The 12,699-nt window shown below is 41.0% G+C and overlaps 1 protein-coding gene across 1 annotated transcript; it reads left to right on the top strand.

Moving 5' to 3' along the window:
• Positions 1 to 1,235: 1,235 nt before the first annotated feature.
• LOC104946851 (protein LAP2-like) lies at positions 1,236 to 11,550 on the top strand (the record flags this gene model as incomplete). The annotated part of the gene is made up of 11 exons (XM_010772742.1): positions 1,236 to 1,321; positions 2,794 to 2,923; positions 3,058 to 3,173; positions 3,911 to 3,980; positions 6,650 to 6,749; positions 8,244 to 8,365; positions 8,554 to 8,727; positions 8,843 to 9,016; positions 10,004 to 10,121; positions 10,211 to 10,385; positions 11,514 to 11,550. Coding segments are annotated over 11 exons (1,302 nt in total), but the record flags the coding sequence as incomplete, so codon positions are not given.
• Positions 11,551 to 12,699: the final 1,149 nt, after the last annotated feature.

Raw genomic sequence — 12,699 nt, 5'->3', positions numbered from 1 at the left:
GAAAGGGCCGGAGGGTCGAAAGACGCCTCGGGGCGGCGAATTTCACCCCCAGGCGCCTGGCCGGTACTTTCTCGGGTGATCTCATTTCCCCACCCTGACCATTTGGACCCATTTTGGTATTAACCTCCAGGATCACGGCAATCGAATTTTTAGGTATTCTTAATCGGCGGTGGGCAATATATTCGGGTCGCAGCTTTTAACTTTTTTCCGCGCGGAAATATCCGGCTTTTACTTGCCATTGACAAAATTTTTGTATGAAAACGTTAGTAAAAAAAGAAAAAATTTTGAAGGGTAAACACCTGAATACATTGACCCCTTTGTCATGACGTAGGAGGAGACACTATTCAGGCTTACGTACTGAAATTTCATCCATTTTGTACGTTTGGTAGTAAATACCATGATTTATGTCTTCCCCAGGGTTCTTACTTTTTTTATAACCGTGTGATGTTTCCAACTCACCAAAGTATTACCAAAGGGGGTAGTTTACTCACCAACACACACACGGCATTAGACATTGGCTCTTCGGACCGTCGGACACACTCCGTAACAAACTTCGTCTTCCAGGACCGTCTTTGGGGTAGCGCGCTAAAGTGAAAGTGGAACCGAGAGTGGTACGAGAGACAGAACGAGAACAAGACAGACAGACATTACGAGAGCGAGACAGTTTGTCCCCGTACCACTGGTTGAAAACCACTGCTGTAGATCACTGTCGGTACGTGCGCTGGGAGCGCACCGTTTAAGTTTGAAAGTTGAAAAGTTTGTGTGCAAATATAACTCAAACAGTGGCCTCTGGTACTATGGAGTCTTTTTTTATTCTCATTTTTAGTTATCCCTTATAGATGAATGGACACTGCGAAAGAATAGATACAACTTTTGTGTTGAAAGGAAGCAAAGCGGATATTTGAAATGACCTGCTTACTTTCACCTCTTGGGGAAAAAGGTAATCATTCATATTTGAATACCAAGTTAATTAAATCCAAAGTCCAGGTGCACAGAGTCAGGGTTCATTACTACTAACTGATTATAGCAGTGGTTCTCAACTGGTGGGTTGCGACCCAAAAGTGGGTCCCGAGGCCTGACCAGTTGAGAACCACTGGATTATAGTATTGACGACAGTATGAAATAATCTAATTACACGCTGTAATGGATCCTCCTCTATGTGGTTTCAACAGCAAGCTATAATCAATAAGTGACATGAGCTTCTGCATACGTCTCTCTAATTCTCTGTCTCATTTCCTCCTACTATAGGCTCACTGAAGAAACTGACTGCACTGAAAGTGGATGAGAACCAGCTGATGTATCTGCCTGACTCAGTCGGAGGGTGAGCATTACAGCAATAGCTTTAATATCAGAAGATTATGGGCTGTTTTCATCTGCCATCCCCTGATTGCACAAAATGTCTGTCTGGATAAATCAGATATTCCCATTAAACATAATGTGTTCTGCTGCTTTATTTGTTTTGGTCTAATGCTGGCCATATTGAATGACTTGATACCGGACATGATTATGAAGTATGATTGACAATAATTGAGTCTCATAGTTCTGAGTCTGCCGTATTGATTTATGGAAACAGAGTAATGAATTGACCCTCTAACACACTACTGATTAAAGCAGCCATAGCGGTTCTCAGCTGATGTTGTGTGCAGCAGACAGGTAAACCCAGCAGGCAGCAGATGCAGAGGTCCACATAATCCAAATCCTTTTGTTCCAACACAAAGATTAGGCTATCTACATTGACTGACAATTACTCCTGCAGTCCCTTTTTTCATCCATTGTTTCCAAACAAGCATTGTCCATTATGCCATATGTTAGAATATTTCTCCTCATGTAATTTGACACGGATTATGTGACAAAGCCTATGGTTTGGCTTAATCCCATGCAAGGATTTTATTTTAAGCAAGCTGATAAATGTTTCAGTTATACATGGCTGTTTTTTATTCATTCCGCTATTTGTGCACAGTGTGGTCTGTCCCTGTTTTATACTCCACAGGGAGGGGTCGAGTGCCGTGTTTTGGAGTTGGATTGTTTTATAACACTGTGGCTCTCCTGCGAGTCGGACTCTTTTTTTGCATTCATCTGAATCCCCAGAGTGCATTTGCATTTTTCATTCAGCAGAAAGCCCCAGCTGCCAGCTCTTCTGTGTCAACATGGGTTCAGTCCCATGAAGCTTTTAAGATGCATCAGTGTTGTTGTAAACGTCTATTTCACTGTTAGATACATCCATCTTGTATAAAGTATATTTGAAGGGCAATCAAGAAATATTTTACAATCTCATACAATCCCAGTAATGACATCTATACTGACAGTTTGATGCATTAGAATTAAAGGGACATTCTGCCGATGTTTGCTCATGAATTTCAGTTTACTTGTCATAAAACGTAATGAGCCTGTGAAAGTGGTTATAATGTCTACTGGGGCTCCATCGGGAGCTTTCCGAGGAAACTTTATTATGTTAGCTTAGCATGGGTGTGGTGAATACACACTGGGGATGTGGAGTTTAAAAGATTTCCTTGTTTAAAAGGCAGGGAGTGTTTATTCAAAATATGTAATTGAGTTGCATTATGGGAATTCTGGGATCCAGGATTGTTGGCACATACTAGGACCTAAGGTCAGGATCAATCTGCCTGTAATGGTTCAGTTTTAATCATTTATCTTAAGCCTCTTTCAAGTCTTCCAATTATTTATAGGAACACTACAACATCTATGTTCTTTAACCAAGATTTAACATAATAAAGTGCTGTATATAATAATGACATCAATTGATGAACGTCTCACTACCCTCCTTTGCATCAGACTGCACTCTCTGGATGAGCTGGACTGCAGCTTCAATGAGATCGAAGCGTTGCCCTCTACCATCGGTCAATGTGCCAGCATCCGCACCTTCGCTGCAGATCACAACTTCCTTACCCTACTCCCCCCCGAGGTGAGTATGCACATTACAGTATAGAAGAACGTGTGTTGGTGGAGAATAGAGATGTGTTAAAGGGTGTGAGAGGCCAGTCTGCTCATCTGTAAAAACATTCACGTCTCTGAATCCTCGGTTTGTTCCCCTGGCAGATGGGCAGCTGGAAGAATGCAACTGTATTGTTCCTACATTCCAACAAGCTGGAGTCCTTGCCTGATGAAATGGGTGACATGCAGAAGCTCAAGGTCATCAATCTCAGTAACAACAAGTGAGTCCTGACTGACAGTCTTCACACTTATCAAAGTTCAAGGACAAAATGATATTTTTCTGCTTATTTTGATCATGGTTTAGCAAAAGGCATTTTGAAGCAACATTTTAAATCATTATCTTTAATGTGACGGTTGGCCACTAAATTCTCTGTTTCTTATTCATGGGAATTGAATTTATTTTTAAGACGTCACCAAAGCATTTGAGACTAATTGTTGACAATGTTTGGACATTTGATGGGCTAATCAATTATATAGGAACAAATCTGCAGATGGATCTATGATGAAATATTTATGAGCAGGTCCTTATAAAAGAAGCCACTCCTGCAGCCTTGCATAAATGCTTCATTATGAATGCAAAGTAGTTGATCTCACACTTACACACCCACTTCCTGAAACAGATAATGATAATTACCACACCATGATGGAATAATCTTTATTCTGGCCAGAATGAAATTGGGATGGTTAGGAAGCTAAGGCCTCAATACATTTTTAATCAGGGGTTTTCCATGCCTTGAGTCTGCTCTGTGCCAAATACACTGAATAACTTTGGCCACAATCCCAAAGCACTGACATTACATTTTTCACGAAAAATAGGCTTAAGCCTATCTTTACAGTGGGCCGTCACACATTCAAATGACCTTACACACTTCATATGGCAGTCATTTGTCACTTTTGCTCATGCATTGTTGTTGATGCAAGACGACTGAGTACCTGTGTGGTTTCTGTTCCTCTGCAGGTTGAAGAATCTTCCCTACAGTTTCACTAAACTGAACCAGATGACCGCAATGTGGCTGTCTGAAAACCAGGTAATATTATATATACGGCTGTCAAATGATTACAATTTTTAATCAGATTAATCACAGCTTAAAAATGAATTAATCAGATTAATCACCATTCGAACTATGTCCAAAATATGCCATTTCTTTATGTATACTGTTGTGGGAATGGAAAGATAAATGAAAGAAGGCGGATATATCCATTTAACATACAGTATGCATGTATGTTTATTATAACATTGTTCTGTGTGTCAAAATGAAAGACAGCCCCCACACCTATCAATCATCAAACCGTGGGGTCTTAATTCATTACGTGTTGATTTCTATCAACACGTAATGTTGTATCGATGTATGCACCCCTGTACTACAGCAAAAGTATTCTCCGTCGGGACTTCCTGCAACAACACCACGCCGTTATCTTGATTCTGATTGGCCAGAAGACATTATCAAAGATGTTCTATTGAGAAGACGATCACTACGTGACAAAAGTTTTCAAAACCGTTTCTGGTCTTCTGTATTTCCAGACAAGTGGCTACTGAAATCAATCTTACTAACTGCTGTTTGTGCAATTCTCTGCGCGAGTTGGCGGACTTTATTTTGCTTACTTTAACATCATTTTTCATGGTGGGGCTAAGCCATTTCTTGGTATGGGTGTAGCCTACTCCAGCCATACCCTGGCGCTGCCACTGGTGGGATGTATGGGGCGGGCCATTCTGCACATGCGTTAAATGCGTAAAATATTTTAACGCAATTAATTCAAAAATTTAATTACCACCGTTAACGCGATAATTTTGACAGCATTAATTATATAAATTAAATATGAATCACAAGTATAAAGCTGATACTGTAGTGGTAGGTTACTCGCCACCTTATTCAGCTGTAAATGAATCTAATGAGGCCAAGGAAAACACATTGCAAATTCAGTACACCACTTCCAGGACATTTGATCGGGCCAAATGGCAGTGCAGGTTAGACAGAGAAACCGTAAATACTACATTTTTAAAGTGCTGGTGTATCCTAATGAATGTCAGAAGATCTTACGCTTACATGATTACCTGTTGAAAGACAACAGTATGGTCATCTAGGCATGCGTGTCAAACAGTGTCGTTACTGAGTTACTAAATAATCTGATGACAGAACTGTAAACAGAATAGCTGAAACTTTAACAAAATAAATAACTCGGTTACCTCTAATCATTAACCCATGTTTTAACACATATTTTTTACATGTCGCCAGTACCGATAAAAAGACCGATAACGTCGGAGCTTAACGGTACCGCTGTCCTTAATAATTCAGCCCGTTTAATACCGGGGCTCGGTACCCATCCCTACTGCTCAGATTGTGTGTCAGGAAGGGACTTTGTCTCGTTTTGTCATAGCAGTGTAGCTTTGTGTGGGAAAGGAATTCTTGAACGGCTCGTTTCCAGCTTAACGGAGGCGTTGTATGCAAAGGCAAAAAGTACTGTAGCAGAAGATGCTGCGGGAGTATATTGATTCATTGTGTTTGCTTGCTCCAGCTTTGACATACTTCTAAATGATAGTCTTTTGACTCACCGCATTCTGAAATCAATTAATAAATAATTCAGCCTTTGTTTCATCGCTACCAGACAATTTAAGTGTCTGTTTAATTGACTCAACACATTGTCAATAAAAGAATGCATCTTAAAGTTGTCCTTGGCCTTTTAAAAGCAGAAAACATTGTGAGAACTTTCTTATCATTTACACATCTCTCTACAATCAATCACACCATGACCCTTGTACATTTCTTAACAAGAAACCAGCCAATAGAGAACTTTAAAGGCAGTGGTTTATTCATAAATAAATTGCGTAATAAACTAGTCTTGAGTATATCTGTACCTCAATTCGCTGTATAATGAAATACATGCCAATCCTGATATGTATCTGTAATGATCCATTAACACCTGATTTACCAACCTGACTGATTTATTGATCACACATAGAGATAGACAGGACTCCAAGTTCATATGACCAAAGCTCTGTGGACCAATGGGGATTCAGCTTTTTCCGTGAGGATTTAAAAAAACAGCATTCCTGTACACATGAGATGTGTCGATGTAGACTGTTTTTCATTCATATCTGTTTGAGAAAACATGCATTTAATGTTGTTTCTTCATGTTTTGTTTGTAAATCAAAAGTGTAATTGTCCTTAATTGACTTGTAGAACACTGACACGATAAAGGTACTGCATGTTTATAAATGAGATTGACTTACTTATTGAAGAGTGCAGTTTTGCAGAAATCACATCAAGGAGAGATTTTTCAGCCGGCACAGCAGTTTGGAGATACAGGGATTCTCTTGGGCAGGTGCAGTGATGGTGATTGGGTCAAGGGGACATTGATGGAGCTTAAGCCAGCTTTATCAAGGGATGGTTGACAGGAAGAGTCACTGAAGAGGTGTTTAAGTATTATTTCAATCAAAGCAAGGACAGTGGGTGGTTTGGAGAAGATTAAAGGGAGAAACTCTGCTGCAAAGACCTGTGGGAAAGTAGTTGAACACTATCAATTTCCTAATTGGTGCATCTTATAATGTGTTTCCCCCCCATGCGTTCTCTAGTTTGAATTTAATCACGTACCAATGTTACAGCCAAGTTCATTTCCAATGCCAAAGGGAGGCGCAGAGACACTAGGACTCGCAGGACTAGCAGATAGCACACTCAAACCTACTTTTTGTCTCCCACAGTCGAAGCCCCTGATCCCGCTCCAGAAAGAGGAGGATCCAGAGACACACAAAACTGTGCTGACCAACTACATGTTCCCCCAACAAACCAGGACGGAGGAATGTGAGTCCTGTGCATTCAAAGAGAATAATCATAAAAAAACATAAAAGACTAATTTGAATCTGCAAATATTTCTGACCTTTTTTCACTTTTTAGCTCGATATTTAAGACGTATTCAGTACCACGAGGCAATTCCACAAATGAGCTGTTCTTGTATGACTAATAAGAGCACTTTCTCAGGATCATTTGTGGGAATTGATAGTCTATACCTAACCCAGAATGAAAAGTCAGGAAAATAAGTAGTTTTGTAAGTCTAATTGTCTCGTAGCAATCTTATAAGTGGCCGGCAAGGATTCTTGTTTTCATTTTTCATGAGGGACCTTGTTACTCGAGACTAAAGTTGCAGTCAATGCAGAAACAGCATCTGTTAGTTTGGTTTGGTTTCCGATGACACGGGACAGCCTGCGCTGACCCCGCTGGTCTTAACATTGGAGTAATTAGTGGTTTAAGATCTACACGCTTGAACTACAAAATGGCAGTGAGTCAGCTGCTGGATTTTTGAAACAATGTCAGTGATGTGGTGCACCAGCAGAAAACACCCCGCTGAAGTAACTGCATGCAGGTCCTGTTCTCTGTTTGATATCTCAGAGCCATCTGCTTCATGCCATTTTCCATGCTAATCAACTGGGAATGTTCCAAAAGAGCTTTCATCTGTTTCCTCATGTTTCCTGAAAGGCTGGAAAAAGTCTTGACCTGACTGCGATAATTGTTTTAAAACTTGTCAATATGAAGGCCACACACCAGGTGACTCACATTATCCACTGTGCATTCACACTCTGGTGTAGTCTCAACAATTTCAGAAACAAGAGTTCTTGATTTGGACTTTTATAGTGCCATCTATTCCACCTGAAAGCTTGAATGACAGTTTTAATCATATAGTATGATATCAATTCTTTCAAAAATTGATGAGATTCTGGTCAGGTTACAAATGTGTTATTTAATTTGCGATAAGACTTAGACACGTGAGAGGGCAGATCACCAACATTGATTCTGCTGCAGAGTTCACGGATCATCATAACCACAATCACATATATTTTTGAATTATACATCCTGTGCTGTGTTCTCCCTTCACACAGGAGTCATACAAACGTGACAGTGAAGAAGTGATCTATCATTCTAGTAACATTTTTCATTCAATTGTTGTCATATTTTTTGCAGAGTAATGTTGAACAATCATTTGTCTGCTTTAAGAGTGACACATTTTTCATTATTTCATTTTGGCAATAATGTTTAATGTTGTGCTTTTGATCTTTTTGCTTTTTTGTCCGTTTAATAAAACAACAATTCCATGTATCAATACTTCATGATTGAATGGTTTGAGTTGAAAGGGTTAACTCCTGACTTTGAAGTCTCTCCACAGCTCTTGAATGTTTTGCCTCATGCAGTCTTTGTGCCACCGTGTGGTCAAAGTCAAACATGTATAAATGATGATACAAAACATTACATTCAAAACTAACACCTTATCCTCCTCTTCCTTGTTTCTTCTTTGATTTGTAGACATTCCCAGCTCTGACTCTGAAAGCTTCAATCCAGCTCTCTGGGAGGAACAACGCAAGCACCGAGCTCAAGTGGCCTTCGAGTGTGACGAAGACAAGGATGAGAGAGAAACACCCCCACGGGTAGGTGTCTCAAACACTTTTTGAAAAAAGAAGCAATAAGGACATTGTTGTCATCACAAGTATCATTTTGCTGTTTTCATGTCAAATCTGTTATTCCAAGATATTAATCAACATGAATGTCTTTGTATCAGTGAGACATGTGTCCATATGATATTGAATGCATCTCTTTCTACATGTCATTCCCCCAGGAGGGTAATCTGAAGCGCTATCCCACTCCGTACCCAGAGGAGCTGAAGAACATGGTGAAGACAGCCCAGTCTGTGGCTCACCGGCTGAAGGAGGACGAGTCAGGTGACGAGTCGGGGAGGGATGCAAAACCAGTGGAGAGGAACCACATTGGAGTGCAGGACGTGGGGGTTAAGGTCAGCTTCAGCCAAATGTGATTTTACTTGGAAATAAATCTTAGTTCCCCTTTAAGAAATGATCATTCTATACACAGGTGAAGGAATATTTGTAATACATTTGTTTTCTTTTTAGGTGATTGAAGCTCCCTATCCCAATGGCACAGTATCAGACATTGAACCCTCCATCACATATGGTCAAAACTCCTCTTCCACAGAATGGAAAGACACTTCAGACTCTTACAGCTCTCACAGAGTCCCTCTCAAAACTGCAGGGGGCTCTATGATGAACCATGAGGACACACTGGAGGTACTTTGAACTCTTTCATCCTCCCAATTTCAAATTCAACAAGCACATTATTAGGGTTGGGTATCGTTGGGATTTTTTTGATTCAGGTTCTGCTTTTTTTTATATATTTTGAAAGATAGATTTATGAAAACATTTAGTCATATCTTTATTCATATTTACAAATGACTTCATACTTTAGTTGCTGTTATTGAATACAATTATATTAAAATCATCTCTGTATTTTTTTTGCATTCACAAGTTAGTTCTAAGTGGTACAATTGGAAAATGTACAATTCCCCCAGTCTCCTCTGCTGTTACACTGCAACCTGCCTGTGTGACACAGTCCAACCACAGTCTGTGTCCAACATGTACTGCAATACAAATGTTACAGCTGCCCAACCGCTTCACTGTTTGGAAAGTCATAAATCCTATTTTCATTAAAAAAAATGTACTTTCTATACAATAATTCATAAACAATGTGGGACGAATACAAATATTCTGATCTGATTCTGACTCCCTCTGCTCCTCCGAGTCTGCCTCACAGTTCGTGGATGTGAGGACACAGACAGACGGAGGCTGCTTTACGTCATAGAGGAAATGGCGGTCAATATGACAACATAGAAGCTAAAATGCTTAATAACATTCATTACGTATGAGAGAAGGACCATTAGATAGGTTGATAAAGATGAAGCTGTGTGTAGAAAGAGAAAAAGGGCTCGGCCTCCTGTCCTCATAACTCTTATTATCCCGGTACCAGACAATTGTCATTTGTTCTTACTCGGAACCGAGTTTTGCTTCCCAACTCTGGTGCTCGCTACATTTCCCGCTCACCCCCGTCTAACAGTACAGAAAGCAGCGAGATACATTTCCTATATTTTCCTACATATCAATAAGCAGAACCGAAATTAACATTTCTAAACGATACCGATGGAATCTAAATTTTGGAATCGGATTTTGGTACCAAACCTTACACATTATACACTTTTAAATGATTGGTTTTATACTCAGGATTCTGAGGAGCTTTCTGATGAAGAGGCAGAGATGAAAGTGGCTCAGATGAGACCCCCTCTAATTGAGATCTCCATCAACCAGCCTAAAGTGGTGACTCTAAGTAAGGAGAAAAAAGGTAAAAGTGTTTTTTATTTGAAATATGTATTTTTAAAGTGACAGTTACTACATTTACAGTATACAAACGGCAATATTTCTGATTAACAGATGACGCAGACTCTTTGCTGGATGATACAGTTGCCAACAGCAACCAGAACAACAGCAACTGTTCATCTCCATCACGCATGTCGGACTCAGTGTCCCTGACCACAGACAGCAGTCAGGACAACTCTCTGTGCACCCCCGAGAGAGAGGCAAAGATGCCCTTCCTGCCAAAAAGCAGGTTTGTATCATTCTACAAACCTTCTACTTTAAAGAGTCCTCTCCTGCTGATGTTCAGGTGTATATCAGTATGTAGTGTCTCTACTTTAAAGAGTCCTCTCCTGCTGATGTTCAGGTGTATATCAGTATTTAGTGTCTCTACTTTAAAGAGTCCTCTCCTGCTGATGTTCAGGTGTATATCAGTATGTAGTGTCTCTACTTTAAAGAGTCCTCTCCTGCTGATGTTCAGGTGTATATCAGTATGTAGTGTCTCTACTTGGACATGTCTCCATGCTTTAATGTTCAAAAAGCTCTTTATTTTTCTCATACTGCCTGTGCTGCAGCACCTCTTTTCACCCTCTGTCTGAAACCAGAGGCCAGTCTGCTCTGATTGGTTAGCTGGCCGGCTCTGTTGTGATTGGTCATCCGCTTAGAGATGTCCCGTCCCTTAGCCAATCAGGTACAATGTGTTTGAGAGATAGCCAATAGAGTGTTGGGTAGTGATGTCCCTGTATCGCAGAAGTAAACAAGAAGAAGTAAAGTCCATCGGAGGCNCTGCTACCTCCACGACCCTACCACGGATAAGCGGGAGAAGATGGATGGATGGATTTATGGATGGATGGATGGATGTCCCTCTGGCGCCACCCTGTGGTCAGACTTGACCACAGGGTGGCGCCAGAGGGACATCCATCCATCCATCCATAAATCCATCCATCCATCTTCTCCCGCTTATCCGTGGTAGGGTCGTGGAGGTAGCAGAAACTTTCTTTTCCCTGGCCACATCAACCAGCTCTGACTGGGGGATCCCAAGGCGCTCCCAGGCCAGCGAAGAGATATAATCCCTCCACCTGGTCCTAGGTCTACCCCTTGGTCTCTTTCCAGCTGGACGTGCCTGGAACTTAGGGAGGCGCCCAGGTGGCATCCTAACTAGGTGCCCGAACCACCTCAACTGGCTCCTTTCGACGCGAAGGAGGAGCGTCGAAAGGAGCTCCTCCAGAGGGACATGTGGTCACAAATTCATTTCCCCAGTGTGTAGAGAAATACATTTCCTGCCTCAGGAGATCCACTTTACAATGCCATCAGCATGCTGAGAGTTTGAAACGGGTTCATCAGTGTGTAAGACTGACTAAACACAACCTCTGTATTAAAGAAACAGGCAGGAAGACTGCTACACACACTTCCAATAACATCTGGACGTTTGTTTTTTTTTAAATGAATCATGTTTGTAAAACGTTACCTTATTCGACACATTGCAATCCTTACAGAGGTGGGAGAAGTACTCCGATTTGACTTAGGTAAAAGTAGAATTATCAGAGTGTAGGAATACTCTGTTACAGTAAAAGTCCTGCAATCAAAATGTTACTCAACTAAAAGTACAAAAGTATTCTCATCAAAATATAGTGAAAGTAGCGACAGTAAAAGTAGTCATTGTGCAGATTGGTCCATTTCAGAATAATAGATATNCACCCTTTTTCCCCAAGAGGTGAACAGTAAGCAGGTCATTTCAGTCATTTCACAATATCCGCTTTGCTTCGCTTTCAACACTGAAAAGTTGGATATCTATTCATTTCGGCGAGGTCCATCCAGTGCTATAAGGATTAACTAAAAACTGATGCAATAAAAAAGACTCCATAGTACCGAGCCACTGTTTCGAGTTATAGGGTGCACACAATAACTTTCAACTTTCCACAAAACTTAAACGGTGCGCTTTCCCCAGCGCACGTACCGACAGTGAATCTACAGCCAGTGGTTTTCAACCAGTGCGGTACGGGGGACAAACTGTCTCGCTCTGCGTAATGTCTGTCTGTCTTGTCTTCTCGTTCTTGTCTCTCGTACCGACTCCTCGCGGATTCCACCTTCTACTTTAGCGCCCTACCTGTCTCACTCTTTTCCCGGCCTGGCCAGCTTTTCCGTTGCTGGAGGCCCGCCGCTTTAAAGGTGGGGGTCGCGGAGGGGCCGGCCATAGAGCCCATAGAGTTAAGGTGGTGGACTGTTCAACCTGTAAAATCCATAGATTTACGGAGGTCCCCTAGTGGCCGTTGCTGTAAAAATCCATAGATTAGCCGCACCGTTATATAAGCCGCAGCGTCGAAAAATTGAAAAAAAGGCGCGGCTTATAGTCCGAAAATGACGGTACTTTTTTTTAAAAACATACTTTTGGCATCATTTTGTTTCTTTTTTTAAAACTTCTCATTTTGTGTGACTATGTTGTAACTGGGGAAACAGTAACTGCATCCTCCTCTGTGATAAAGTCCGAATGCATGACTTTTAAAAGTAGGTCGTAAAAACATTGCAACATCATTTATGGTAACTAAATACAGGAAGGGGTCCAAGAA

The sequence above is a fragment of the Notothenia coriiceps genome, unplaced genomic scaffold (genome assembly GCF_000735185.1).
Source record: "Notothenia coriiceps isolate Sejong01 unplaced genomic scaffold, NC01 NC01_scaffold00011601, whole genome shotgun sequence".
In the NCBI taxonomy this organism is placed as follows: Eukaryota; Metazoa; Chordata; class Actinopteri; order Perciformes; family Nototheniidae; genus Notothenia; species Notothenia coriiceps.
This window is presented reverse-complemented; position numbering and strand designations above follow the sequence as displayed.